The following is a 25,667-nucleotide window of genomic DNA, read 5'->3' on the forward strand; positions in this document are numbered from 1 at the left end:
CCCACACAACGCTAAAACCCGCCATAGGAGAGTCACCCTTTAGTTTGGCATTTGGAACCGAGGCGGTGCTCCCCCCCCCCGAGGTAGTCTTCCCGACCCCTCGGATTAAGAACTTCGAAGAAGGTACGTCGCACAAAGGCCTCCACACTAACCTAGACCTCATGGAAGAGCGGAGAGCCGACGCGCACCTCCGAGCCCTGGCTTACAAAAAAACTATCACCAAACTCTATAACCGAAAGGTGCGCCCTCGATCGATCAAGCTTGGCGACTTGGTCTTACGAAAGGCTGAGGTCAGCGACCCGACATGCACCCGAGGCAAGCTGGCCCCAAATTGGGAGGGTCCCTATCGAGTAGTTGAAGTGTTTTGGGATGACACTTACCGCCTAACAATGCAAGAAGGAGATCAGTTACCAAGGACCTGACACATATCAAATTTAAAGTTCTATGTCTAACAAGTGTTCTCAGCTCGGGAACCCCTGGGGCCGGTCCAAGAATCCCCACATGACACGAAAAATCTGTTCCAGAGAATAGAGTTGTATTGATAAGCAAAAATTTACATAGCCCGATCAGTCGTGACAAACAAAAGCATAACAACTTCCGACCGATCGCCAAAAATACGTGAAGATAGACCTAGGCCTCGGGATCGCCCACGCTGTCATCAAAAGGCACCTCATCCGGCATTGCAACATTCTCGTCTTCGAGCAGGCTGGTGAAAGGATCTTCCTCGACTGCCAGATCGGGGTACCGAGCTCGGAACCAAGCCAGAGCAACTCGGTATCCGTATTCATAAGTAACCTGGCCCGATCTTTGCAGATCGAGTTGAAAACCGACTAATTCCTTGTACTTTGATATAATCTTCTTCCCCTTTTCAGGCGTCGCCTGAACCTCCTCAACAAGGGCTTCCTCTGCCTTATTCATCTCCGCTCGGGCCTCCTCAAACCCCGCAAGAGGTCCAGTAGCTCGCCCTCCATCAAGACTCCTTCGATAGGCATTGAGCCTCTGCGAGCTGTTCTCGAAGCATGCCTTGCTCCCGCTCAGCATCCTCGAGCTCAGACTTCAACCGAGCCACCTCCCCTTCCAAGTCAGCCTCCCGCTGCTCGGCCATTACAACATCTTCCGGCGTAGAACCTCGTTTTAGTTCTTCGATTTGACCACGAAGTACGGTAATCTTATCCCCCATATTACTAATTACTCAACCCACGTCCTGAACCCGATCTATCAGCCCCATAGAACTTGAAAGAAGTGTTGGCTCTGCACAAAGAAAGCGCAAATCAGTGCTTGAAAGAAGAAACCACGGGAGCAGATGAAAAAGGCGGCATTCTTACCCAGACCAAGGACTTGGCGGTTTTGCCAATCAGCACCTCCGATGGAGAGGTATACACCTGCTTAGCTACTACCGGGACGAGCGCACCTCAGACATACGCCGCGGACGAGAAACCATCAGTCCACACGCGGCTCCCCATGGTCAGCCCCGGCCAACGCGGCTCGAGGGGAGCCTCTGCCTCTCCATCAAGTAATTCGCCCATCGACAGAGCCTGAAAGGCTCGTTCTTTGTTTGCGCTTGGATGTGACAAAGGTCTGGCATCGACACCGACTGAACCGACCTCCCGGGCTCCACCCCCGACGAGGGAGCATGCTCCTTACCGTGCGTGCTCCCGCCGACACATCCGCCTTGGGTGGCGCCCCAAGAACTTTCTCTGCACTCGCCCCCCTGAACGGTGGTAGCCCCCCAGCCACAGCCGCCTCGGACATCTTGCGGGTCCCAACCTTAGCCTTCTTCCATGGACAGTCTTGCTCAAGGCTTCTCCGTCGTGCTGTCGGGTTCGGCCCTCCCGAGGGAGGAGCGAACGATTGGGTAGGGCGAGAAGTCGCTGAAATGCGAGGCATGCCTCTCAGTTCCTTGAGGTTCACCATGTCTACCCAAGAGATCAAGGGTGGGTCAGCGACACGGAGAATGATAAAGCTATGGCTGGAGCAAAGGCAAGGGGACGGTCTCGGACCATACCCCGAGGAGCCAAACTAAGACCCGCCTCGACCAAGCACTCCTCGATCATGTTCTTAATCGCCTGGGAAGAAGAAAGAATCTCCTTCAAATGCCCAAGCTGCTCGAATTCCTCATTAGACAACTCCGAGGAAGTATTGTTAACCAGATCGAGCCTGGAGTTCAAAACCCCATCCCTAACTACGATTAATAAAGAAGTAATGGCTCTTCCACCCCCTTGTTGTTAGAAGGTACCCCGCTTACCCTAAAATCACCCCGGGACGATAGGTAGTAACCACTCAGCCCTTTGGAAAGATGAAAGTAAGGAAGAGCGAGCGGGTCAGGGTTAAATATACCCACACCGTGATACTCCCTAAGGAAGACCACCATATACCGTCATGAGTTCGGCATCATCTACGAGGGTGAAATTCGCCATTGAGACATACCTCAATTATCGAGTGCAAAGGAAACTTGAGCCCTACCTCTAATGCATCAAGCGTCAGCCCGAACTCGTCCAAGAACAAGTCATAGGCGCATTGTCCAGGCCGAGGAGCATGTAACTCATATTTGACCGGTATACTATAATGATCCTAGATGCGGCCGAGCAGCGCTATAGTAACAATAGAATCAAAATCATGCAACGATTTTGAGACTTTGAGGGCCCGCACAACCTTCTCACTCACGGGGGATGCGCCACCCGCCGACAAGCTATCCCCGACACTACTTGAGGTTGACGCTGCAACCTCAAACCCCGATCGACCAGATGAAGAAGATGAAGAAGAGGAAGAAGAAGACATCCCGATCGACCTGAACTGCTAATCGACCAATGGAAACAATGGAGGAAGGGAGTCGAAGCACTGGAATGAACTAGTAAGAACCAGCAAAATCGAGGAGGTTTATAAAGAAAGCCCCACCAATCGAGGTGACCCTTCACCTTCCCCGAATGCGAGCAGCCACTCACCTCGCCATAATGACTCATGAAAGAGTGCATAAACACAAGTTCCAAGGAAAAAATGTACCCACCAAGACAAGAGCCTCCCACCGAAAGCAAAGGCTCTAGCCATAAATGAAATTCCCACAAAATTGCATGGCGGGAAATCTCCCGCCATAGTCGGCTTTGGCTATGGGCTATGCAGATCCTCGATCACATCAGTCCCCAGTACCCGAGCCATGATGCTCGGTCACATCAGTCCCTAGTACTCGAGTCATGATTCTCGGTCACATCAGTCCCTAGTGCCTGAGCCATGGCGCTCGGTCACATCAGTCGCCAGTACCTGAGCCATGATGCTTGGTCACATCAGTCCCCAGTACCTGAGCCATGGTGCTCGGTCACATTAGTCCCCAGTGCCCAAGCCATGGCACTCGGTCACATCAGTCTCCAATACCCAAGCCATGATGCTTGGTCACATCAGTCCCTAGTGCCCGAGCCATAGCGCTCGGTCACATTAGTCCCCAGTACACGAGCCATGGTGCTCGGTCACATCAACCCCCAATAATCGAGCCATGGTGCTCGATGCTCGGTCACATCAGTCTCCAGTGCTTGAGCCATGATGCTCAGTCACACCAGTCCTCATTGCCCAAGCCATGGTGCTTGGTCACATCAGTCCCTAGTGCCTGAGCCATGGTGCTCGGTCACATCAGTCCACAGTACCCGAGTCATGACGCTTAATCACATCAGTCTCCAGTACTCGAGCCATGATGCTCGATCACACCAGTCCTCAATGCCCAAGCTATGGTGCTCGGTCACATATCAGTCCCGAGTGCCCGAGCCATAACGCTCGATCACATCAGTCCCTAATACCCGAGCCATGACGCTCGGTCACATCAGTCTCTAGTGCCCGAGCCATGATGCTCGATCACACCAGTCCTCAATGCCTGAGCCATGGTGTTAGGTCACATCAGTCCCCAGTGCTTGAGCCATGGCGCTCGGTCACATCAGTTCCCAATATCGAGCCATGACGCTCGGTCACATCAGTATCTAGTGCTTGAGCCATGGTGCACGACCTCACCAGTCTCCAGCGCCCGACCAGCGCGACCAGACCAGTCTTCGATGCTCGAGTAACACCACTTGACCAATCATACATCCATGCCTCATTTACTTTCAACCAGTCTAGCACCAACCGGCAATCAAGCCAACAATTCCAGTGCAACAGCCGATTCATTCAAGTGAAGACACCAAGCCATGCCCCGAGCCCCTTCGGGGGGAGTCGAAGCATGGCTCTCTAGGGGGGGAAGAATGATAGGGCACAATTTGGTAGCATGCCCTTTGACAACATGCCATAGCCACGACAGCACTGATGTGGAACTTAAACGCCGATGTGATGGACCACATCGACGACTCAAACAACGTGACCATCCTCCCAACCTATACAAGGTCATGCAAGTGGCATCGTCTGGTACAAAGCTGCCTCAGAAGGTTTGGAATGGCACCGTCAGGTACAAAGCCGCCTCGGAATGCTCGGGACGATGCCGCTCGACGACGATCTGTGCAGGTCGACCATCGTCCGCAGAACGACGCCGCCGAGTACAGAGCCATCCTAGAATGCTCGGGATGGTGTCGCTCGGCGCTAATCCGTACAGGTCGACCATCGTCCGCGCACAGAGGCATAGACCAACCGCTTAAGGGGTCGGCGATCATTAACATACTAGGTATAACCGATCGTGTGCAGATATAAAACCCACCACCTGGCTAGGACTAGGGGGGACTTTTTTTTGTACACTCAACTCACTCTCATGCCACTCAACGCTAACTTGAGCTTCGAAGATGTCGAGTCATAAAATCCCCCTTCTGACCTCGACCTGTGTGCAGGGGCCAGCGACAAAGAAACTAGCAACAAGACTCTTAGCTCATAGCTCAACCCGATCGGACACGCAATCCCGCCTCGCCTCTGCATTGGCGATCTTGCACATTCGGGATCAAACCAAGTCGTACTGACTCCTCGGCCACGGCATAAAAGTTCACCAACAGGTAGGTTCGATGGTGTTGTGAATTGGATCGAAGCAACTCTTAGAAAGACTTGGGAGCTACATGAGAGCTTGTGGATCATGTGGTGGTATATGAGGAACAAGGATTTGGTACCAGACTGGGCTCCCGAGGGGAGGAGGGATGCTTAGAGAAGTGAACGGGTCGTCGAAACAACGCGATCAAAAAGGTACTCGATTGCATCACCAATAGTCTTTACAGGAACAAACTCCACCACCAAAATGATGAAACCGGTTCTTATCCCTGACAACGATCTTCCTCTGGTACACCTCCGAGACCAACTTGAAAAAGGTATGACAGTCCACACACATTCTCAAGTTCTTTACTATCCTTACGATCGACCCATGTTGAGCTCTTACGAGTCCAAACGCAAGCGCAAGCTTCTCGCTGTGATGCATCACGGCCATCTCCTTCTCCTCTTCCTCCAAGTCATAGGAAGCCATCTCTGTGTCCACAGCATAGCCAGCCAGCTTCAATTCCCTCTTCATGGCAGCCAGCATTGTAAAGATCTCCTCCAGTCCTTTCCTCTGAAACCGATCGGAGACGACGAACTCGTGTACCCTGTTATCGACCTCGATCAAACTGCACCCAGGGTCCTTCTTCATCCTCTTCTTCCCCATCATCTGCCTCACTTTTCCCACATCAGTCCACCGCCGATCGCGAGCTAAAAGATTTGCAAGCAAGATGTAGTTTTCTCCGTTCTCGGGCTCTAAATCGAGGAGCTTTCTTATTGCAAGTTCTCTGAGCTGCAAGTCCCCGTGGATCCTGCAACCAGCAAGCAGTGCCCTCCAAACAGCAGCGTCTGCTTTCATTGGCATCGTCGCGATGAGCTTGTGAGCTTCCTCTAGTAAACCGGCTCGGCCGAGAAGATCAACCATGCAACCATAGTGCTCTATCCTTGGCCGCAAGCCGAAGTCCTCCTCCATGCCGACGAAAAGCTTTCTACCTTTGTCGATGAGTCCTTGATGGCAGCACGCGCATAAAAGAGCCAGGAAGGTGACTCCATCCGGCTTGACCTTCTCCATAATCATTTCATCGAACGCCTCGAGGGCAGCTTCTCCTTCGCCGTTCATGGCATACCCCGTTATCAAAGCATTCCAGGAGAAGACGTTCTTCACTCTCATCGCCTGGAAAACCTTGGACGCTTCATCGATCACCCCGCACTTCATGTACATGTCGATCAATGCAGTGCCCACGAACACGTTCAGCCTCAATCCGTGACTCTCTATGTAATTGTGAATCCAGATCCCCTGGCTGAGAGCTCCAAGATGGGAGCAAGCCGAGAGGGCGGTCACCACCGTGACCTCGCCCAGGTCCAGCCCCGACCCGAGCATCCTGGAGAACAACTCGTGTGCCTCCCTGAACCGCCTGTTGTGGACGTACCCGGTGATCATCGCGTTCCAGGTGACGGAGTTCCTCTCAGGCATTTCGGCGAACACGTGCCTCGCGTCACCGACACGGCCCAAGGAGCAGTACATGGAAACGAGCGCGGTATTCACGAAGACGTCCGAGTCGGACCCGGTCTTCACGACGCATCCATGGATGGATAATCCGAGATCCGGGAGGAACAGGTGGGCGACGGATTTGAGGAGGGGAGGGAAGGTGAGAAGGTCGGGGAGTATGGATGCTTGGAGCATGGTGGTGAACACGAGCAGCGATCGGAGGTGGCTGCCGGAGTGGGTGTCGGATTTGATGAGGACGTTGCAGGTGTCGGTGTCAATGGCGTGTTGGGTTTGGGGGAGGGAATGGGTTCCAGAGAAGGCGATGGAGAGGTTTATGAGGCGTTGAAGGGAGGAGGAGGAGGAGGAGGAGGCGGGTGGTGGTGGTGGTGGTGATGGCGACGAAGCGGAAGTGTGGAGGCATTTGGGGCGGCGTGTGGGGTGTACTGGAGGGAAGAGAGGTGGTGGTGGTTTGGCGGGCATGAATGAATGCTGCGTGTGTTATGGCCTTCGGCTAATTTATGTGATGGTGGGGTGTCGTCTTCGTCTATATGATCATTGTAACTAATTTTAATATATTGATTTTGGTATATATATATATATATATATATATATACATCAGAAGGATGATTAATATGACATAAAACTAAATAATTTTATCATCATTAATTTGAAGTTCAACAATGATATATGAAAGATAACATTTATAAAATATAAAATTACATCCTGAGAAATATAAAATATCATCTTAATGATCGATAATGACATAGTTATAAGATAACATCTCAATTCATCATAAACTAGATACGAATAGTTACAACAATCAACATTTCATCCATTCACATGACAGGAACACAAGAGGATACACATTACACCAAACTATTGAATTGAATGAGATAATTCAAAAAAATGATAAATCCATTCACTCTATCAATAATCATCTTATAAAATAATTGATTATGAGGATGTCAAGTTTTTTATTAATGGATCCATTATTTCATCCCATCCCCACTATAAAAAATATTCAAGAACTCGAGATAATTCTAATAAGATTCTTCCACGATTTAATAAGAAACATTTTTACATATATAGGATCCAAGGAGAATATATGTACACTGTTGTATCTCGTTTAACAATAAACACTTCAATATATGAGATCAAAAAAGAATCGATATACATTATTATTCCTCCGATAACAGATATTGTACATATGAAATAAAATATGTTTGCAACCACTTTTTAGTTTTAAAGAGAAATGAAATAAAAATATGCACAAATTTTGGTGGATGAAAGCCATCATCATCATAGTTAGACCTTTTCTCATTTGCATTGAATTCATAACAACCTTATCATCAATGTAATGGGCTGTGCCTCGAAAAGGTTGTGTTAAAAGCTCTTTCCAAGGATTCTATTCCTATTTACTTTGCCCCAGTTGGGCACCTCATCATCACCTTTACATTTATTTTTAGTAACTAGCAAATAATCCTGTGTAATTTATACAGAGAAATAGCAAATTATAATTTGGTTCATAATAACATATGAGGAGAACAGGTTCCGAAACGATGAAAGTAAAAACAAATCCCAAGATTCATCGATATCAAATAAAAGAAATGATCTAAATGGAAGCTGATTATTGGCAAAACATGTCATTGAGAAGATTTGGCAAACATAGCACCATATTAAACTGCGACCAATCGAAAGCAGAGCAACGTATTGTATTTAACATGATAAGCTTAATGGAAACGTCGACCATGAAAAATGTAACACAGATTTATAGCTCTCCACATAAAATGTCTCCATTTTTTAAGCCAGAGATGGGTATTATATCAATCATATTAGATGCTAAGAATTACTGTCATATGATAACTATACTAGCATATGGCAGATTTATAGCCAACACAAATGTCATGAAGTGTAGTTATTGAACCACAAGTTCTGCAAACTCTCAGTTTCTACACTGTGATTCAATGGAATCGGTGACCATCTTTTCATAAATAATCGAGTATTTAACTGTTTTTTGCTCTTAACTCATCAAACAAACGACAGAATTATCAAAGAACAGTATCATGGCCTACTTGTAATTGTCAACTACAAGTTAAAATCAACGTTTAAACATGCTACAATCACTTCATACACTTCAGATTACCCGAGTGTTAAGAAGCATATTTGGGGTTGACCATTGTGAGCCATATTCATGTTCAAAATGACACCTTATTAGCATATCTAAACTCTATTTTACATTATTCTCCTAAATTGACTACAACAACAATATGCACAGCAAAAGAAAATACTGTGAATTGATTGTTAATTTAGAACTACCTTTTAAGCTGAGGTGAAGAGGGTTGATCTGGAGATGATTGCCATGAACCAACTCGATAAGTACCACCATGCCTTTGCTCATATGTCCCACTTGCTGGAACTCCATCGCTTGGATGATGTGCTACATGGTTTTCTGGATGATGCACTGGCCCAAGTGAACCAAATTCAAGTGGCTCAACAGATGAAACATCACTGACGCCTTCATCATATGGATACACCATCAAGAAAGGAGGAATTTCTGGTCTTGTCGGACCTCCAGCGTCTGAACCTAAAGCAGATTGTGTGTATGTGCCAACCACAGTTCCCCTACCATGCGATGAGTTTGAAGACCCAAAAGAACTGTTCTGGACCATGTAATAGGAAGCTGGCACATGCCTGTAAGAGTCCCATTGTGTGTCTACATGATTTTTTGTCGTGGCGTGTTGGTCAGGCTGTGCTCTTGGCCTCTCAGCACCATTGCGTAAATTATGTTTTGAATTGATCCAACTTCCTTCTCTATCCCTATGGTCGTGCCTATCACGGCTGTGGTTTCCTCTGTGGTGTCTCGAGCTTGATTGTCGTTCTCTATGAGAGAATTTCTGTGCAAAAATGAAGAGCCAAAAAAAAATATCAAATCTATGCCCTCTACATGCAGGTAAAGTATCAAGTTAAGAAGTATTAAACATCATTCTCTTAAGCTATGAAACTTGCAACTAGATTGTTTGAAGGATAATGCTAACCAAAGAGAGGTTAAAGTGAAATGCCCTAATAGAGGAGATGGGCCTTCACAATGGCACAAGTATATGGAACATATATGAAACCAATAATGGTATCATACTACAATGTGTATCTAAATCCAAATCACAGAAAATGTGTTCTGTTGTTAACCAAAAAAAACATTTAATGGAACCTATTATATGATGAATAGGATAGAATTTCCTAACGAAACAAAACTTTCCATCAACACATAATGAAGTAACAAAGGTAGAAGCATGATGTTGCTTGCATTCAAGTTCAGGTGCTACAGCCAGGTAGTGAAGCACCTAGGAAGCATATGTCAACTATTTACTAATAGAACAAAGCACATTCAAGAAAGAATTTAATAAGTAAAAAGAAAAAGAGGAAAAACTTTTCCAAGTTCATTTATCCTGGTAAAAACCTGACAAATTCAAGCTGAAATTTGTTACCATTATCTCTTACCCAAGTGGTAACAAAATTTCTGCTTGTTTCTTCCTATCTTCTCATCATGTAAAGAATTCATAAAATGCAAAGACCCAATCACATATTAAGACAAACAGAAGAATCTGTGTACACTTGTTTGGATAAAACACTAAATTTGGAATGGTAACTATTTATGTAAGAATCTGTGTACACTTTCAGTAGCTTACTCTAACATGAAATCCACCATAACCAGAAGCCAAGGAGAATATTGATAACCGGGTAGATATTTGCAGTAGTAATAAAACTTCAAAGAAAGTCAGAAGCTAAACAAGCCCTCATACATTTAAAAAATAAATGTGTACATGTTTCTTGTGAACAAACAACTCAGTTGGGCCAATATTGATAATTTTTGCAAGTCCACGTTTCTAATTTGATAACTCAGATAAGGCATTCTTATTCCAGAACGAAGAGAGATTGAGATATTAATTTTCTTACAGGATTTGGCAGGTATGTTCCTGTACCACCACGATATCGTGGTGCCTCATCTCCAGAATGCTGGAAACTACCAGAAGCCCTATCAGGTCCAGGGTGCAGAGGTATCATGGGCACCAGAGAAGGACCATACCCCATTACTTGCATCAAGTTCAGATTGGCTGACATGGACCTGGCAGGACCATCCCAGGGATATGGCCCCTGCAAATACTGTGGTGGCACCATAAGAGGGGAAGAAGAATAAACTAATGGTGCATGATAGTGGGAATTCTGGCACAAACGTCCATACTCCAGATTTTGCCAATGGCTGTTACGATCACTGTTCAGAATGTCGGGTTTGTGCAGCTCATCAAAGGATTCAGGTCCAGGCACTCTTGAAGCAGCTGAGTTCAAGAAATCTTTAGAATGATCAGAACTCTCCACCAAGTCAATGTTCAAGTCAGATTTTGCTCCACAATGACTTACTTCATCATCTCTTTCTAATTGGCTTATGGATTTATAAACTGGCACTGGTACCATCACAAATGGAAATGGTGGGCCAGTAGGAACAAATGCTAGAGGCAGACCCTTTGCATTGTCCCCTCTGCTCTGCTGGGAAGTATCTACAAGCACTGGTGCAAATTGAAGCAGTTGATCTGATCCAGTTACCCGTGCTGGTTCAAATCCATTTAACAGTTGGTTTCTCGTGTTTCCAGAAGACAACATGGAAGATCCTGTGATTCTTTCGGACCCATCAGTTGCCTCAGGGGACATAGAAGTCCAATTTGAAATCCCATCATCAACAACTGGCTGAACATGATTGGATGAACTCTTAGACTGTGAACCATTTATAGCTTTTCCAGACAAAGAAGAGAATGTTGGAGAAAAGACTGGTTTTCTTTCCCATTTATCACTTGCTGACCTGGGGACTTTCTCCATAAAGCCATTACTAAAATTTTCAAATCTCTTGTTTGCACCCCTGGAATTGGAGTTATGATCACTTACTTTACTTTTTGGTTTGGAATTTTGAAATGTATCATTTTCATCTTCTCTAACCAAACCTCTCACTTCTCTAGTGAATTTACTCTTTTCTATTGATAAAGCACCAGAATTTATGTTTCGCGATGTACGTACTGGGTTTAAACCATAATGAGGTTTCCGTTGCTTGCTATCAGAATGAAACATATGATGGCCACTGTCATCAGAGTTGAACCTTCTGGATGCCCCAGCATCACTCTCCTGGTAGATGAAGTCAAACTCCTCTGAGTTCAGTTCTGTAATAAGAGGACCCTCATTATCAAACTCAACCGCATCATTCCCATTTGACCCAAAGGTGGCATCACGAAAATAATGGGAAAGAGGTGCTGCAACACTACCTGGATGGAACTGCATACTGGAACCCCAGGAAGGACCAATCAAGGGTGGATTAGCAGGAAAAACTCCTGCCCAATTTCTCTGGGAAATATCAAATGAACTTGGCACAGGAGATAATGTCAATGGAAAATGAGAAGAAAGATACATTGGCAACTGAACCTGTCCATTGAAACTGTGGATGTCGGATGATTCCATCATATTGATCAAGTCCTGCTCTTCCTGTTGCATTTCCATTCTCTCAGAGACAGAAGCAAGCTCCTCACCCAAAGTCCCAAAGTTAAAATCACCATGAAAGTTATTCGAAGCACTATTTGAATCACAAACAACTTCAAGGTTTTTGTCAGACGAGCTTTGCCTCATTGGCAAAGGATCGACATTTGATATTTGACTCCCTGTAGCTTCAGAACCCGAGCTACTTCTGATATTATATCCAGTATCTGCAGGAGCATCCTGAGTTTTTCTGGTCTCCATTTTGCTGTCATGCCTCCCTCTAGACAAATCAAGTGCTGCCTCCACCAATTCAGGACTGGATCTCACCCTTGTAAACTGCAATCTCCCTTGCCTTTCTTCCTCAAGAGAGTAATTAGATTTAAACATTTTCTGGCTTTTGTCAGTGTGCACAGAACCACTATAGCTATTGTTCCTTTCAAACTGATCAGAGACCCTTGAATTGATTTGCCCACCATAATATTTCTGACCCCGACAACGAGAAACCAAGGATTTATTGTAGTTACTTATCCCATTAATCCTTTTAGAGTTTTGGTCAATAGTACTGTCGATTCCAGGTAAGAGCTCTCGAGAATCACCACCAGCTCCAAGATCACTTTCATGACCAGCATGCATTCCAACATTTTCAATTTTCTTTTTGGCATTTGTGGTATTTTTTGAATTGTTTGTTTCTTTTGGAACATTTTTCAGAACTTGCAAATGTCGCAAATCTAGGATAGGAACATTGGCACAAGGACCATTCCCATGTCTTTGCCATGTGTTCATGAAGAATTGATTCACTTCAGCGATTATGTCTTCCATTGGACACTTAAGTAACCTGGCCAACCTTTTGGCCCCAAATGCAAAAGCAGTACGTATTCTAAAGAAATTACCTAATAAAATTAAAAAAGACAATATTAGCATTGCTCTATGCATGTCGATTCAGAAAACATCAACAACCAAAGTCAAAATAGCATTTTACTCTGACAAAGAAATAATAATCATTACTAAGCCTATAACTTCTCACAAAAAGTGGATAGATAGTGGTATCAAATACAAAATTGCTGGTAATAGGAACCCAGTCACTTCCACGTTTCCAGCATTATATGATCACATAGATAGTTCAGTACTTGCAACCCAATTACAGTTAATTCCATCACATGGCCTTTTTAACAAGAATAAGCAAATAACATAAGAAATATTCCCCCATAAGGTGCATGCTAGCAACAAAGGCATAACATGACAAAATAATTGCTTTCTATTCATCAGTTGACAAAGCAAATATAAATACTGGAGTCAAACATGACATAGTAGTGACCACCATTGTCATCAGCTAAGAAGAGCTTCTGACATGGTCCTGTCCTCAACATCATAAAACCAGATATAATTATGAAAGAAACCATGATCACCAACACAACACTGATAACTACCAAGAGGTCCATAAAATGACTTAAAGATTGGAACAACTTCAGGTTAATAAAGTTCAAATTTTCTCCACCACTGTTAATATTCAATAGGGTCAATTTTCAAAAGAAACGTCCATTTACAGAAACCAAATCATGCAAATTCCTCATTCCCTTTTATACACATAATCTGAGTCCATCTCAAGATAACAAAAGAGTAAATTTACAATGAAGCCAAGATTTTCTAATATATCCAACTTCAACACCATGCAAAACCAAAAAAGAAATTTTAAACTCTTATTGCTTCCACAATTGTTGGAAGGAAAGCAAGTAATTGTTCTCAATCAAGGTTAATCTTCTACATTAAGGTTGTGATTTAAATCAGTAGATTAGGCATTGTCAGTGAGAGTAGCATCAGTATAAACCGGTTCATATAACTCCAGATAACTAGCATAAATCATACCTTTACTCACACTGCGTCCAAGGTTGTTGTTAGTACGTAAAGGATCAACTACATTGAAATGCTTTGAAACAAAAGGTTGCGCTTGATTTTCTTGATCACGAGGGATGATAACACCATATTTTTTACTGCAGCCATGGAGAAAGTCTTCACTAAAGAACACCTTGCCACTATCCTTTCTAGGCTGTTCAGCTACATGATGTGACAAATAGTGGATCAAGAAAGCACATTCTCTACAGAACTAGTATTGAAGTGTGAGACAAACTTACCGAACATATCTGGAAGTGAACTGATAGGAATAGGACCCCATAGGCTAACACAGAAATTATCCCAATCAAAGTTGCTAAAAAATTCTAGAAAACGGTATAATACCTATAATTGCAAATAAAATAATGATAATTAGAGTTTGCTGGTGAGTAGTATAAAAAAACTTTAAAAACTAGGTTACCTCAAGTGGACCAGCAAAGGAGGAGTTGTACACATGAAACATGTAAAGAACTAAGGTCTCCAAAGCATATGTGGATATAAGCCCATGATGAGCACCTAATATACGACTTTCATAGTAACACCAAGACTTAATCAGTATAATACTCCGCTTGAGTAGATGATTTTGATTTATCAAGTCATCAACCTATAAGACAATCATATTTGTTAGCTTAAGAAAATATGCTGCTTGAACAAACAGATGTTTTTAGAATCAGTTCAACAAATTCTACATCAGAATCAAAATCCATACCAACCTCTTCTAGATAACAAAGTGTGCATAATCCACCAACTTGATTAAAGGATACATCGACAACAATGTTGTCTACAAGGCACTTTATGAGTTTTACCTGCACAGGGCTAAAAATGAGACATGAAACAATGTTCCAAAGGAATCATATAGATGCTATCACATATGAAAGCCAAGTTATTCAAATGAAAACAGCAAAGAAGATTAAAATATCTAGATATTAAAAAAATGTAGGTTGCAGCACAAAAGGGCGTACATCTTGACATATTAGATTAACGCAGATAGCAATTAACCATCATTGATTGGAAGTCCAAGATATTACGTCCTATTGATTGCATATCAGATTCTGCACAAAGTAATACATTTAACTCAAGATCAACAATATCATAATGATGGTTTCAAATACTATGGTAATACTGACCACACTAACCATATTGTATTGGTTCAATACTGTACCTTGACAATACTTGTTAGTATCAACATACTAGACAAAGTTTTTTATTGAAATACTGAAGCAAACCATATCTAATCAATTAATATGCACCAATTCAGTAATATTCTGGTACAGGTACCACCTCAGTATTCGAAATGTTTAGCATACAAGTGCTCAGAAGACTAAAAAATTTATAATGAAATTTAACAATAGAGAACAAGGACAAAGAAAGAAGAACACCACCAGATAAATGATAACAGTTCCCAGACCCAAAGTGTCCAACCATAAAAACTCATTAGAAACTGGCATCCTTGGCTACAAATTTACTTTATCTAAGTATTTTCGAGTGAAAAAAATCTACAAGTTTGATATGGCCTAGAATCTATTTGTACTTATTTTTAACAGTTTTACTTCTGAGAAGTTTGAAGTCTTTAGGCCAATCTAAATATTTACAGGACTTGACATGGGATTTCGAAGTCCATTTAACACAACCGATACAGGCAGATCGACCTAGTCTCAACACTTATAATGCCACAATGGACAAGTACTGACCCAGTCATCATAGTTGGTACATTACTGATGCATACAACCGATGAACTCCATGTTTATTTAATTCTCATCACCCCCATCTTTCCACAGCCTGACTCATTCATTCCAGCATTTCACAACCACAAAAGAAAATTAAAATGATGGTGAGCCTCGGCACCATCAAAAGGTTGCTCATTTGTGACAGGTTCAGTTCATGGAAACAAACTCTTTTCTTATTAGGGCAAGGCTGCATAAATTTGCCCTTCCAAGCACCCACATTGGTTCGGGAGGCTTGTGCATTGGACCAACATTTCCAAAATAAGAATAAAATAGTTTTCTAAGAGATACCAACTCTAATAAAAGAGCTAGTTTATATGCCATATTCATTGCACACATACAGAAGCATGGGAATAACCCAAATAATAAGAAAGGATCTGACTTGATAGCCAAAACAAAAAACAGAATCCTATCAGTCACTCCATAAGTCAAAACATACAGAGAAACAACATTTAGTATGCGATTGTTCATAAAGTATGATGATTACAAGGCAGTTGACTTGTTGCTTTTTAGTCAATATTGAATGCTGTTTGTCAGTAATGTACCATTATCATGTTTAAGTTGCATGACAGATAGCTTCCAGTTGAGCAATTAAATCATAACACTTTTGTCTCTTGGAACAATAAAGATACTCAAAGCGAACACCGCATGTTCATGTAAAGAAGAACACTATAAAATGATTGGAAAAGAATAGTAACATCAACTCATCAAGTACTATAAACTGAATGGAAGTTAGAAGATCAAAAGAAAATAGTATATTCATGGTGAAGTATATTCACTAGAAAGCATACTTGTGCAAGCAAATGACACATGCCAGAGTTTATATTTATTATAATTTATGTCCACCCATTGAATGCCTTAAATTGAGATATACCTCTGCTTGAATGTATTGGACTTCTTTTACACAAAATTCAGCATTCTCAATCTTTTCTTCATTTTCCAGCACTTCACGAACTGCATTAGCCCATGAATCCTTCAAATCTTCATTATTACTGCATGCAGTCAAATCAATGTCGCCATCAGGTAAATAGGTTTTGAGAGGTACAGACCCAAATGTGAAAACCTGAGATCACAAGAAACATGAAACAATGTATCAGTGTCATGTTTGAATACATCAGCATGGTAAGAAAACAAGAGAAAGTATGCATAAAAACAATGCAAATTAAACTGAAACTGCAAAAAACCAAAAGAAAGGACATCAACAGAAAGGCACACAGCAATTGACCTAATAAATTAACCAAAAGAAGAACCCACCGTATTTTACACTTGTAATTAAAACTTTAAGTGCTTCCTGCAACCTATTAGAAAATTCACATCCAATGGTAATTTATCTCTTCTTCTTCCAGATGCACCTAAATTTCAAATGTGAGATCAATCCAGTTCACGATATGTTCTCAAAAGTTTTAAAACTCCCATGGTGCACAAGTAACAGTCTGAAGAGTTTTCATATATAACAGTGACTATGACAATGAATCAGTTTTCCAGATTGTTCATAGCAATTCAGATCCATCAAGGGCCATGTCCTTTGAAATTTAAAAGCTATCATCTTAAAATATTGCTTCAAAGCATACTTTATTTCGTATTCGTATCTCCTGGTGTTTCACTTTATAGTTATTTTCTAATCAGTTGTTATATCACTATAGAGGTTGGGCCCTGGTATTAAGCAAGGTGACTAAGCTTAGTTGAAAAAACAATATCCTGGCAAGCAAAGGCAACACATGTTAACTCTAAAACTCATGCATTGGCAAAAGCCTTGTTGTACAATAGGCCACCAACTTTTTATGTCTCTAGTAGTAGAATAAAATCAATAAAACAACATTCTTAGTAAATTAGAGTAAGGCCCCTTTGACAAGGCTTATCCATTGGACATGGATGAAGTTAAGGGCACACAACAAGATTATGATGATTGTGAAATCCATGAAATTGGATAGAATTTGAGGTTCCAACACCAAGCCACTATACCTTAGAGAGAGCAAGAGAATAGAAAATACCCTTGCTTATCGAAGTTGGAAGCAAAAGTAAAAAGCTAAAGGAGAGAAAGCAACAAATTCAACATTTTTCTATTTCTTAAAGGATTTGAAAAATGGTAGTCACATTTTCAAGAAAGCTTCACTTTGCAATTTGTAGATCTCTTTTTCAAAAGCCAAAGTAGGGAACACAAAATGCTGACACTTCCTTGCAAGTAAATGAGCCCTTAGGTCAACTACAGATGTACTAGATAAAAACCAATTTCAAGGTTTTATTCTACCACCAACACCAAAACTTCTACAATATCTAGCCCTTTGTTCTAAATCTTAAAGGCATTTCTTAAACAAAGGAATGTTCCTGGCTCAACAGGTTCAACCTATAATGGCTCAAAAAATGAGCAAATTTCTCATACAGTAATTTCTATGCAAAATAGATCAACAATTAGCTTTTCCAAGGGTTCAGCTTTATGATTATCACCAATGTCTTCATTTATGGACCCTTCGACATTGTTTCCTCGAACTTTTTAATCCTTTTACTCAATATATGTCAACTGGAAAAAGTAATTCAATACTCTTGCGAGTTGATCGAATTTACATCTATCATTTGTAATCCATTAGCAAGTAGCAGTATCCATGTCAAGAACTCTGCAAAAAAAATTCTTCATGAATCTCAAGTTGCCTAAAAAAAAGCCTGCCACCATCATCAAATATAAAAGATCTTCTAGACAAGATATTCAATGATTTGTTTCATCCAACACCACCATCTTATTGCAGTTATGCAATTGTGTGGGTACACCACTGGGATGCTCAAGTTAAGCTCATTTCAGGATTCACTTGACAGGTTGAAAAAGATTTGACAGAAAATATCAAGAGATAAAACAAATTTAAAGAGAATAGAGAAGTTGAAACATAAGAAAAATATTTAAATGATTATGAAGAGATATAACTGACAGCAGCTTATGGAAACTACACCAAGATTCATGCATAATCTTCAAAATGACCACAATCTCAAAAAAAAAAACAAAGAAAACAAAGGGACAGAACCTTCCTAGAATAATGAAAATCCAGCAAAGTTCTAAATCAAAAGACAGCAGGTCTTCCCAAACATGGAAATTGATGGCTTATTAACTGCCTGAAGTCCAATTTCCACTTTAAATATAACTCATATGCATTAACTCTATCAGATAACTGTGAAGCTAACCAAAAATTGACATCAATAGAACAATAATGACACCCAATTGAAATTTACTAAACAAAAAAAAAACAACATTAAGCGAATATATTATCCCTGAAACAGCATCCATACCCCACACACTCCACACTCCAACAAATTATGACATAACAAGAGAGTTTGTCCAAAATAAAGTGCACAAAATGTCTAAGCATGCACCTAAGATAACATAACTTCAGTAATCAATACACAGCTCCTATATTATGCTGCAAGATGGAAAGCTCACTACCTTGTTATCCTAGATCAAAGGATGCTACTCTTATAACATGTCAAATCTTTTTATATCTGAGATTCTACAAATGATTGAACTGGTGCATGGTTATTCCTTTATGAAACCTATTCATTAAATACTCTAACCTGGCTGTAAAACAATTTATCTCAATGCTTCTCAATTCCAACATACAAATGCAATCAAACACATTGTCCCAAGTAACAAAATTTAAAATAACCACATCCCACAAAGCTGAGGTAACTCTTAAGGAAGTGATTAATTTAGGTCAACCTTGTTACAACTCCTCGGAACTCTCTGTATCACTACTTCTCATGTATCTTTGATGATTTGAACCAGTGTAATAAAATGTATGCGACAAGAATTTAAATTCTTGCATATTCACAAAGGCAAAGGCCTCACCATTTAGATCTAGCCTTTTTAATAGGCAAGCAATAGCTTGTCAACTTCATACCAGGGTTTATTGAATTCCTCAAAAAATGTCAACTAAAGCATTTCTTCCAAACTACAGTCATTATATATCCAAATTTAAATAATTTCCAAATTTCTGGTCAAATGATATGTCAACATATGCAAATGACAACAAAAAGTAACTGATAAAAAGAAGGAACATATATAACATAAAATGTACAACATAGAAGGTACACTCTGTTATTCCTCTTTATGCACATATAATGTATGTCTAATATCTAAAAATGGAAAAGAAATTGAAAGAGCCTGACTTTCTCTGCACTAAAATATGTAAAAAGAGAGTACTGAAACAATACTATTTATATTCTTTGAATTAACATATGGCTAAAGGATCAAAAATCATAAGGAGACCAACCGACCCGACAGGAGAAACACTTCATGATTAGCCGGCAGACATAGCTGGCTACAGCACTCCTGTGTTCTTCAGATGGTTGATTGGGCTGAATACATGCTATCAACTCTGCTGTTCTCTTTTCAGCCTTTGACCATCTCTCCATATCAAGGGCTCGGGTCACATTAGACACTTGATTGGGCAAAAGACCGTTGGGCAATAGCCCATTAGGTTGCCCCAGGACTGCATGCTCACCCATAGAAGGCTATTGTACAATAATTGCTCTATGCTATATTGGATGCCTCCACACACCAGAAAGAACACTCTCCTTTACGCAATATCAACTCAATCCACTGTACACAGGCTGACAAATCTTCCAAGAAAACCCAACCCAAAAAAGGCTTTCTGTGAAGATCTTCAGCCACAACGACAACAGATACAACAAAGATCAAATCTTTGTATTTCCTAAATACCAGCAACCTAGCACTCGAGAGCAAAGATGGAGTATCCTTCACTCTGGTAATCAGGTGGATCTCCTCAAAACTCTTCACCGGGTAATCCAGAAACCTTAGGTCAAGTTCACCGATCTAATCGGGAAGAAAAGGCCTATTTTCTCAAACCTACACAAGGGGAAAGGGCAGCGGAAATACAAGCCAAATAAGGTAAAGCCGACGCCTTTGTTACCACGCTCTCCGATTCAAGCAGACACCAAACGATCCACGCCCCGGACGGACCTCCACAAGGAGAGCAAAGTGGGGAGATGCGCCTAATCAAACTACAGGCGAGCCCCACCTGTTGGCGGTGGGGATTCAGTGGATTCCACAGATTACCAATCGACGGATGAATCAAAAGTAGAAAATTGCGAGCTTCGGAGGAGCAAAGCGATGGAATGTATGTGCGAGAGAGCGAGGAGCCTTAGGGCATGTAAGGGTTAGAGGCAGCCAACATCTACACTTGTCTGTATATATATATATATATATATATATATAAACACAGAGAGAGAGAGACAGAGAGAGTCCTCCCGGTGCCCTGTTCTCGGTGGGGCCTACTCCTACTGGCCAATGACCATGGATGATGGTCCTCAAAGTCATAAAAAATAGAACAAGAGAGTAAGTTTTGATCTATTAATTTAGGAGTTAGGGCACATAATTTTAGTTCTTCCAAATCAAAAAATATATATTTTTTAAAAAAAATATTTATTATATTAAATGATGGATATGTGGATTCGAAATTGAGATTTATGAATTATGCACTAATACACTAATCAAATTGAATGTCTTTGTTAGGATTAAAGCGGCACTAAGAGAGGGATGAATTAGTATAACGGATTAAAACTTGTAAGTTCGAAAATGATTTCGTAAAATGCAAGGAGATTTCGCTTTGATAGTAACTTGAGTAAAGTAAAAACCGGAAACTTACTGTTGTGTAGATAACGATTGCAGAAAGGTAAGTACTCACATATTTAATGAATACGTCAATTTAAAGTGATTCGGTCAAATGACCTACATCCACTTGCGAAGCCTTCTTCGACGAGGCTCCCAACTTCCACTAGCAAATCTCTTTGAAGGGGAAGGACAAATATCCCTCTTACAACCTTTTATAAGTGGTTCACACTCTTACAGATTTTTTAATAGAAAAAAGGAGGTGAACACTCAAGCAATTGAAGACAAGACTTGCTAAAGACTTTTCTAAGACCTTTATCTCAATCTATTGCTTTCACAAAAGTTGTAATCTCATATGAGAATTGAGGAGTATTTATAGGTCCCAAAAGGATTCAAATTTGGGCTCCAAATTTTAAATTATCTTGGGTTTCCGAGGTTGGCGGTGCCACCACCTGTTAGTGTCTAACACTAACAGTGTACTAGCGGTGTCACCGCTTGTCGGTGGCTGTGCCACCGCCTGATCTCGGGTGCTGGGCGATGCCACCGCCCAATCTAGCGGTTCCACCGCCCGTCCTTACGGATCTATGGTTGGGCGTCAAGTCCGGCCCAAACCAGGTCACATTTGGGCCCAATTGGCCCCTAACCAGGATATAGGATTATCCCTTAATCCTAACCCTAATTACATACGAACTACGTAACTAAAAATATAATCCTAAGCAAGTATTTAACCGGCAAACGTCGAGTCTTGTTCCGGCGATCTTCCAGCGGACTTCTGATACGCCCTCGGATTTCTTCCAGCGGACTCCCAGTAGGCTCCCGATCTTGTGACGAATTCAGCGAGTAGCCGAGCCTTCTCGGTGATCTCTGCAAACCTCCGACAAGTCCTCGATTTCTTCTTGGTTGGTTCCAACAATATCTCCGACGAATCTTCGGACTCTCAAACGTTCATCGAACTTGACTCTGATATCCTTGCTTTATGTTTTCAGGCTATCGTAGTTAATCCTACAAACTTAATTCAATAATATAGATTAGATCAATTATCCCATCCGTTGATTTCATCGTCAAAATCTGAGATTCAACAATCTTCCCCTTTTTGATGATGATAATCAATTGATGACGGAGTTAAACATAACTCCCCCTATCTATATGTCATATTATGAGAAGATAAAAATACTTGAGTTTCATCCCTTTGAATTTAAGCATAAACTGATAAGTTCTATCTGTTAAACTTATCGTTATTCTCTTTAAGAATGAGCAAATACGAAACTTCGTATTTCTCATAATTTCTAGCTATAAAAATTATTTTCAAGTCGAATGATAAAATATAATTATCACTATGACAAGAGATAAAAATTTCCAACATGAATTTCATGATATAAAAGTGAGGCATGAATTCATATTATCAACCAATCTAAGAACTTGCGATATAGTCAAAGATTTTTGTAAGGCATATAAGACATTTGCATTACACAAGCTTTTGCAATTCATATAAGTCATGCTATCGATGAGTACAAGACATTTTCATTAAGTCATGCTATCGAAATGGTACAAGTCATCATAAGTCATGTTTTGCTCATTCTTCTCCCCCTTTGTCATCAACAAAAAGGAGAGAGACTTGAAGCGTATAATTTATAATTATAAAACCATTAGAAAAGGAATTCAGCATTAAGATCAATCATACAAAATTCAGCATTCATCCGGAAAGAAAATCAACATTCATCCAAAATTTTAAAAATTCATCTTTCATTCAAAATACATCTACTCAAAGGAAAGAAGGTGACAAAAGTCTAACTTGGCATTAAGAGTAAATATACAAGTATCAAAGTGACAGAATAAGGAGGTATATCGACTAATCCGTAGGAAGAAATCCATAGTTCTTATACATGACATCTATTTTTTGATTCATTTGTCGCAGTTCCTTCAAATTTTCAATTTTCTGAATTGAATTTGCTCTTGCTGTGATTTGAGTTGATCTTGTTGTGATTTAATCTGATGCAATTCTGCCATAATGAGTTCTTCAGAAGATGACACAGAAGCTGAAGGTGCTGCTCCAAAGGGACTTAGAGGAGAAGATTAATTTCCCCTAAAGATTGGTGTTTCGGGGTGTTCTACTAATGGGGGAATTGGATCAGTCCTTCTAGGTTGCCTAACCCATATACCATTGCTAAATGTGCACCTATGTCTTTTCAGTAGATTTCTATTGATGATGTTATATCGATCACTTTGAATTGTTTCTTCATCGGGTGGGATACAAATGTCATGGGTAAGTATAAATCGAGTGATTAACCCCTCATATGGTAACATAATATCTTTAGCTATAATATCCTGCATGTGTTGCCGGATTGAGTATCCAAAACAATTATGTTGACCGGTCATAATCTAATACATTGTGCTTATCTCTATTTGACTCATTTTATCAAGATGAAATTGCTTAGGGAATAGTATGCTTGTTATGATGTGATGAAGAATTTTAGAGTTAAAGGGAAGTAAGTGCTCGCAACTCTTGGGTATTATGCCGAGGTCCGGATTTGCAAAAATAGTTTCTACGGCTTCGGAGTAAGTTGCTCCGATTACATTGACATCACATTTACCTCTAAAATAACAGCCCCTATCTTTTTCAGTGATTCCAATTAGTTCACAAATAGTACTATCAAAAATTTTAATTTGTGTTCCTAGAAGGTAAGTACTTAGGCTATCGTTATCCACACATAAGTTTGCATAAAATAGCCTAACTAACCTAAGATAAATTGGTTCATTTATTTGTAGGAAAGGTAGGGTATCTAGATATGCAAACCACCTAATGGGTTCTAGGTTTCCTAGTTCATCGAGATCAACGTGTTTACCCTTATGGATAGATCTTGTTTCAAAATTTGGAAACCTAAGAGCTGCTTCTTTGGATATAAAAAGATCTTGGTCATATGAATCTCCTTCAACCCTTTTCCCTTTTGATCTCTCAGGAGTCATTATCTAGACAAGATGATAGATCAAAAATATAAAACTATGAAGAGTAGGCAAAATAATGAGAAGAGGAAGGAAAGATTTCAAATTTTACCTTATGGAGAATTTCTTGGAAGATGGAGAGCTTGGACCAATAAGAATCCCTCTCCTAGGCTTCTAAAGATTGGAATGAGGGTTTAGAGAGGTTGTGGGAGAGCTTGAGCCAGTTTCTCACGGGTTAGGGGCGGTGTCACCGTCTGCCCTAACCCTTCGTCTTATAAAGGGGCTCTCGGGCGATGCCACCACCAAATCGAGCGGTGCCACTGCCTGGCGCCTGAGCGCTCAGGCGATGCTACCGCCAGTTCTGGCGGTGCCACCGTTGGCATGCCGCAGAAGAGAAAAAAAAATTCTTTCTTCCCCCCTTTTGTTTTTCAGAGGTGTTTGACTCAAGATAGGATAAGATATTGGGTTGTACTTTAATATGTCATTTAGAATCGAAAGATAAGGATAAAATCAGATCTACAAAAGAACAGAAAAAGGATGAGACATTTTTCGAAAAATACATTCAAACAAGCTTATTTTTAAGGACAATTTAACATGCCTAGTTCCCTTCTAATGAATTCAAATTGGTCTTCATTTAAGGCTTTTGTAAAAATGTCTACTAATTGATGCTTTGTGTCAATAAATTCTAGAACGACATTATTGTTAAGTACATGATCACGTATGAAATGATGCCTAACGTCGATATGCTTAGTTCTAGAGTGCTGAATTGGATTTTTGGTAAGACATATGACACTTGTATTATCACATTTTATGGGAATATTTTTCAAGTGAATTCCATAGTCTTCTAATGTATTCTTCATCCAAACAACTTGTGCACAGCATGCACTTACAACAATGTATTTGGCTTCCGCCGTAGATAGTACAACTGGATTTTGTTTCTTGGAAGTCCAAGAAACAAGTGCATGTCCTAAGAATTGGCATGTTTCGAATGTACTTTTTCTATCTATCCAGCATCCGCCAAAATCGGCATCTTCATAAGCTATTAAATCAAATTTATCAGTTTTTGGATACCACAATCCTAAATTTGGAGTTCCTTTAAGATATCTAAATATTCTTTTAACACTCTTAAGATGAGATAATTTAGGATTAGATTGAAACCTAGCGCAAAGTCCTACACTAAACATTATATCCGGTCTAATCGCGGTGAGGTAGAGTAGACTACCTATCATTCCCCTATACATTTTTTTATCGAAATTTTTACTATTTTCATCAATATCTAACTTAGTCGAAGTACTCATAGGGGTATTTATCGCTTTTAAATTATCCATGTTAAATCATTTTAACAATTCTAATATATATTTAGATTGGTTAAGAAATATACTATCACTAAGTTGTTTGATTTATAATCCTAAAAAGAAAGTTAATTCACTCATTAAACTCATTTCAAATTCATGACTCATACATTTGGCAAATGATTCACATAGTGATTCATCCGAAGTACCAAAAATGATATCATCAATATAAATTTATACAATAAGAAAATTATTTTTAAAGTGTTTGATAAACAATGTAGTATCAACTTTGCCTT

At 40.7% G+C, this 25,667-nt stretch overlaps 2 protein-coding genes and 1 long non-coding RNA gene across 5 annotated transcripts; all 3 read right to left on the reverse strand.

Annotated features, from left to right (window-relative positions):
* Positions 1–516: 516 nt before the first annotated feature.
* LOC108951939 (uncharacterized) lies at positions 517–2,963 on the reverse strand. The gene is made up of 2 exons (XR_010481498.1): positions 1,326–2,963; positions 517–1,251 (listed from the first exon to the last, which is right to left on the reverse strand). It is a non-coding gene; the product is annotated as an uncharacterized LOC108951939 (long non-coding RNA).
* A 916-nt stretch (positions 2,964–3,879) lies between these two features.
* On the reverse strand, positions 3,880–6,886 carry LOC135598231 (pentatricopeptide repeat-containing protein At3g62890-like). Its single transcript, XM_065091770.1, has 2 exons — positions 5,164–6,886; positions 3,880–4,091 (listed from the first exon to the last, which is right to left on the reverse strand). Exons 1-2 carry the CDS (start codon positions 6,884–6,886, stop codon positions 3,880–3,882), a joined length of 1,935 nt encoding a protein of 644 aa, XP_064947842.1.
* Positions 6,887–8,451: 1,565 nt separating this feature from the next.
* Positions 8,452–20,694, reverse strand: LOC135584539 (uncharacterized). Of its 3 annotated transcripts, none has more exons than XM_065093743.1 (8): positions 19,786–20,694; positions 16,403–16,591; positions 14,518–14,610; positions 14,226–14,408; positions 14,047–14,149; positions 13,781–13,969; positions 10,358–12,807; positions 8,452–9,300 (listed from the first exon to the last, which is right to left on the reverse strand). In XM_065093743.1, exons 1-8 carry the CDS (start codon positions 20,014–20,016, stop codon positions 8,719–8,721), a joined length of 4,020 nt encoding a protein of 1,339 aa, XP_064949815.1. In that variant the 5' UTR covers positions 20,017–20,694; the 3' UTR covers positions 8,452–8,718. The 3 variants fall into 3 exon arrangements, with proteins under 3 accessions (XP_064949815.1, XP_064949816.1, XP_064949817.1); XM_065093744.1 differs by lacking the exon at positions 19,786–20,694 and adding an exon at positions 14,767–14,856 and having other exon boundaries at positions 16,403–16,542; XM_065093745.1 differs by lacking the exon at positions 19,786–20,694 and having other exon boundaries at positions 14,518–14,620; positions 16,403–16,542.
* Between the last annotated feature and the right edge of the window lie 4,973 nt (positions 20,695–25,667).

This window comes from Musa acuminata, chromosome BXJ2-1 (assembly GCF_036884655.1).
Source record: "Musa acuminata AAA Group cultivar baxijiao chromosome BXJ2-1, Cavendish_Baxijiao_AAA, whole genome shotgun sequence".
In the NCBI taxonomy this organism is placed as follows: Eukaryota; Viridiplantae; Streptophyta; class Magnoliopsida; order Zingiberales; family Musaceae; genus Musa; species Musa acuminata.

What these genes read in the sequence shown, in the direction of transcription:
- LOC135598231 (XM_065091770.1), bottom strand. Translation starts at nt 6,886, where the DNA reads ATGCCCGCCAAACCACCACCACCTCTCTTCCCTCCAGTACACCCCACA. An exon ending in TGGTGGTGGAGTTTGTTCCT is followed by an intron (nt 4,092 to 5,163) that starts GTAAAGACTATT and finishes GGTTGGTGCTAG; the next exon opens with ACTGGTTGAAAGTAAATGAG.
- LOC135584539 (XM_065093743.1), bottom strand. Translation starts at nt 20,016, where the DNA reads ATGGGTGAGCATGCAGTCCTGGGGCAACCTAATGGGCTATTGCCCAAC. An exon ending in CCTTTGCTGGTCCACTTGAG is followed by an intron (nt 14,150 to 14,225) that starts GTAACCTAGTTT and finishes TTGCAATTATAG; the next exon opens with GTATTATACCGTTTTCTAGA. An exon ending in TTCACTTCCAGATATGTTCG is followed by an intron (nt 13,970 to 14,046) that starts GTAAGTTTGTCT and finishes CACATCATGTAG; the next exon opens with CTGAACAGCCTAGAAAGGAT.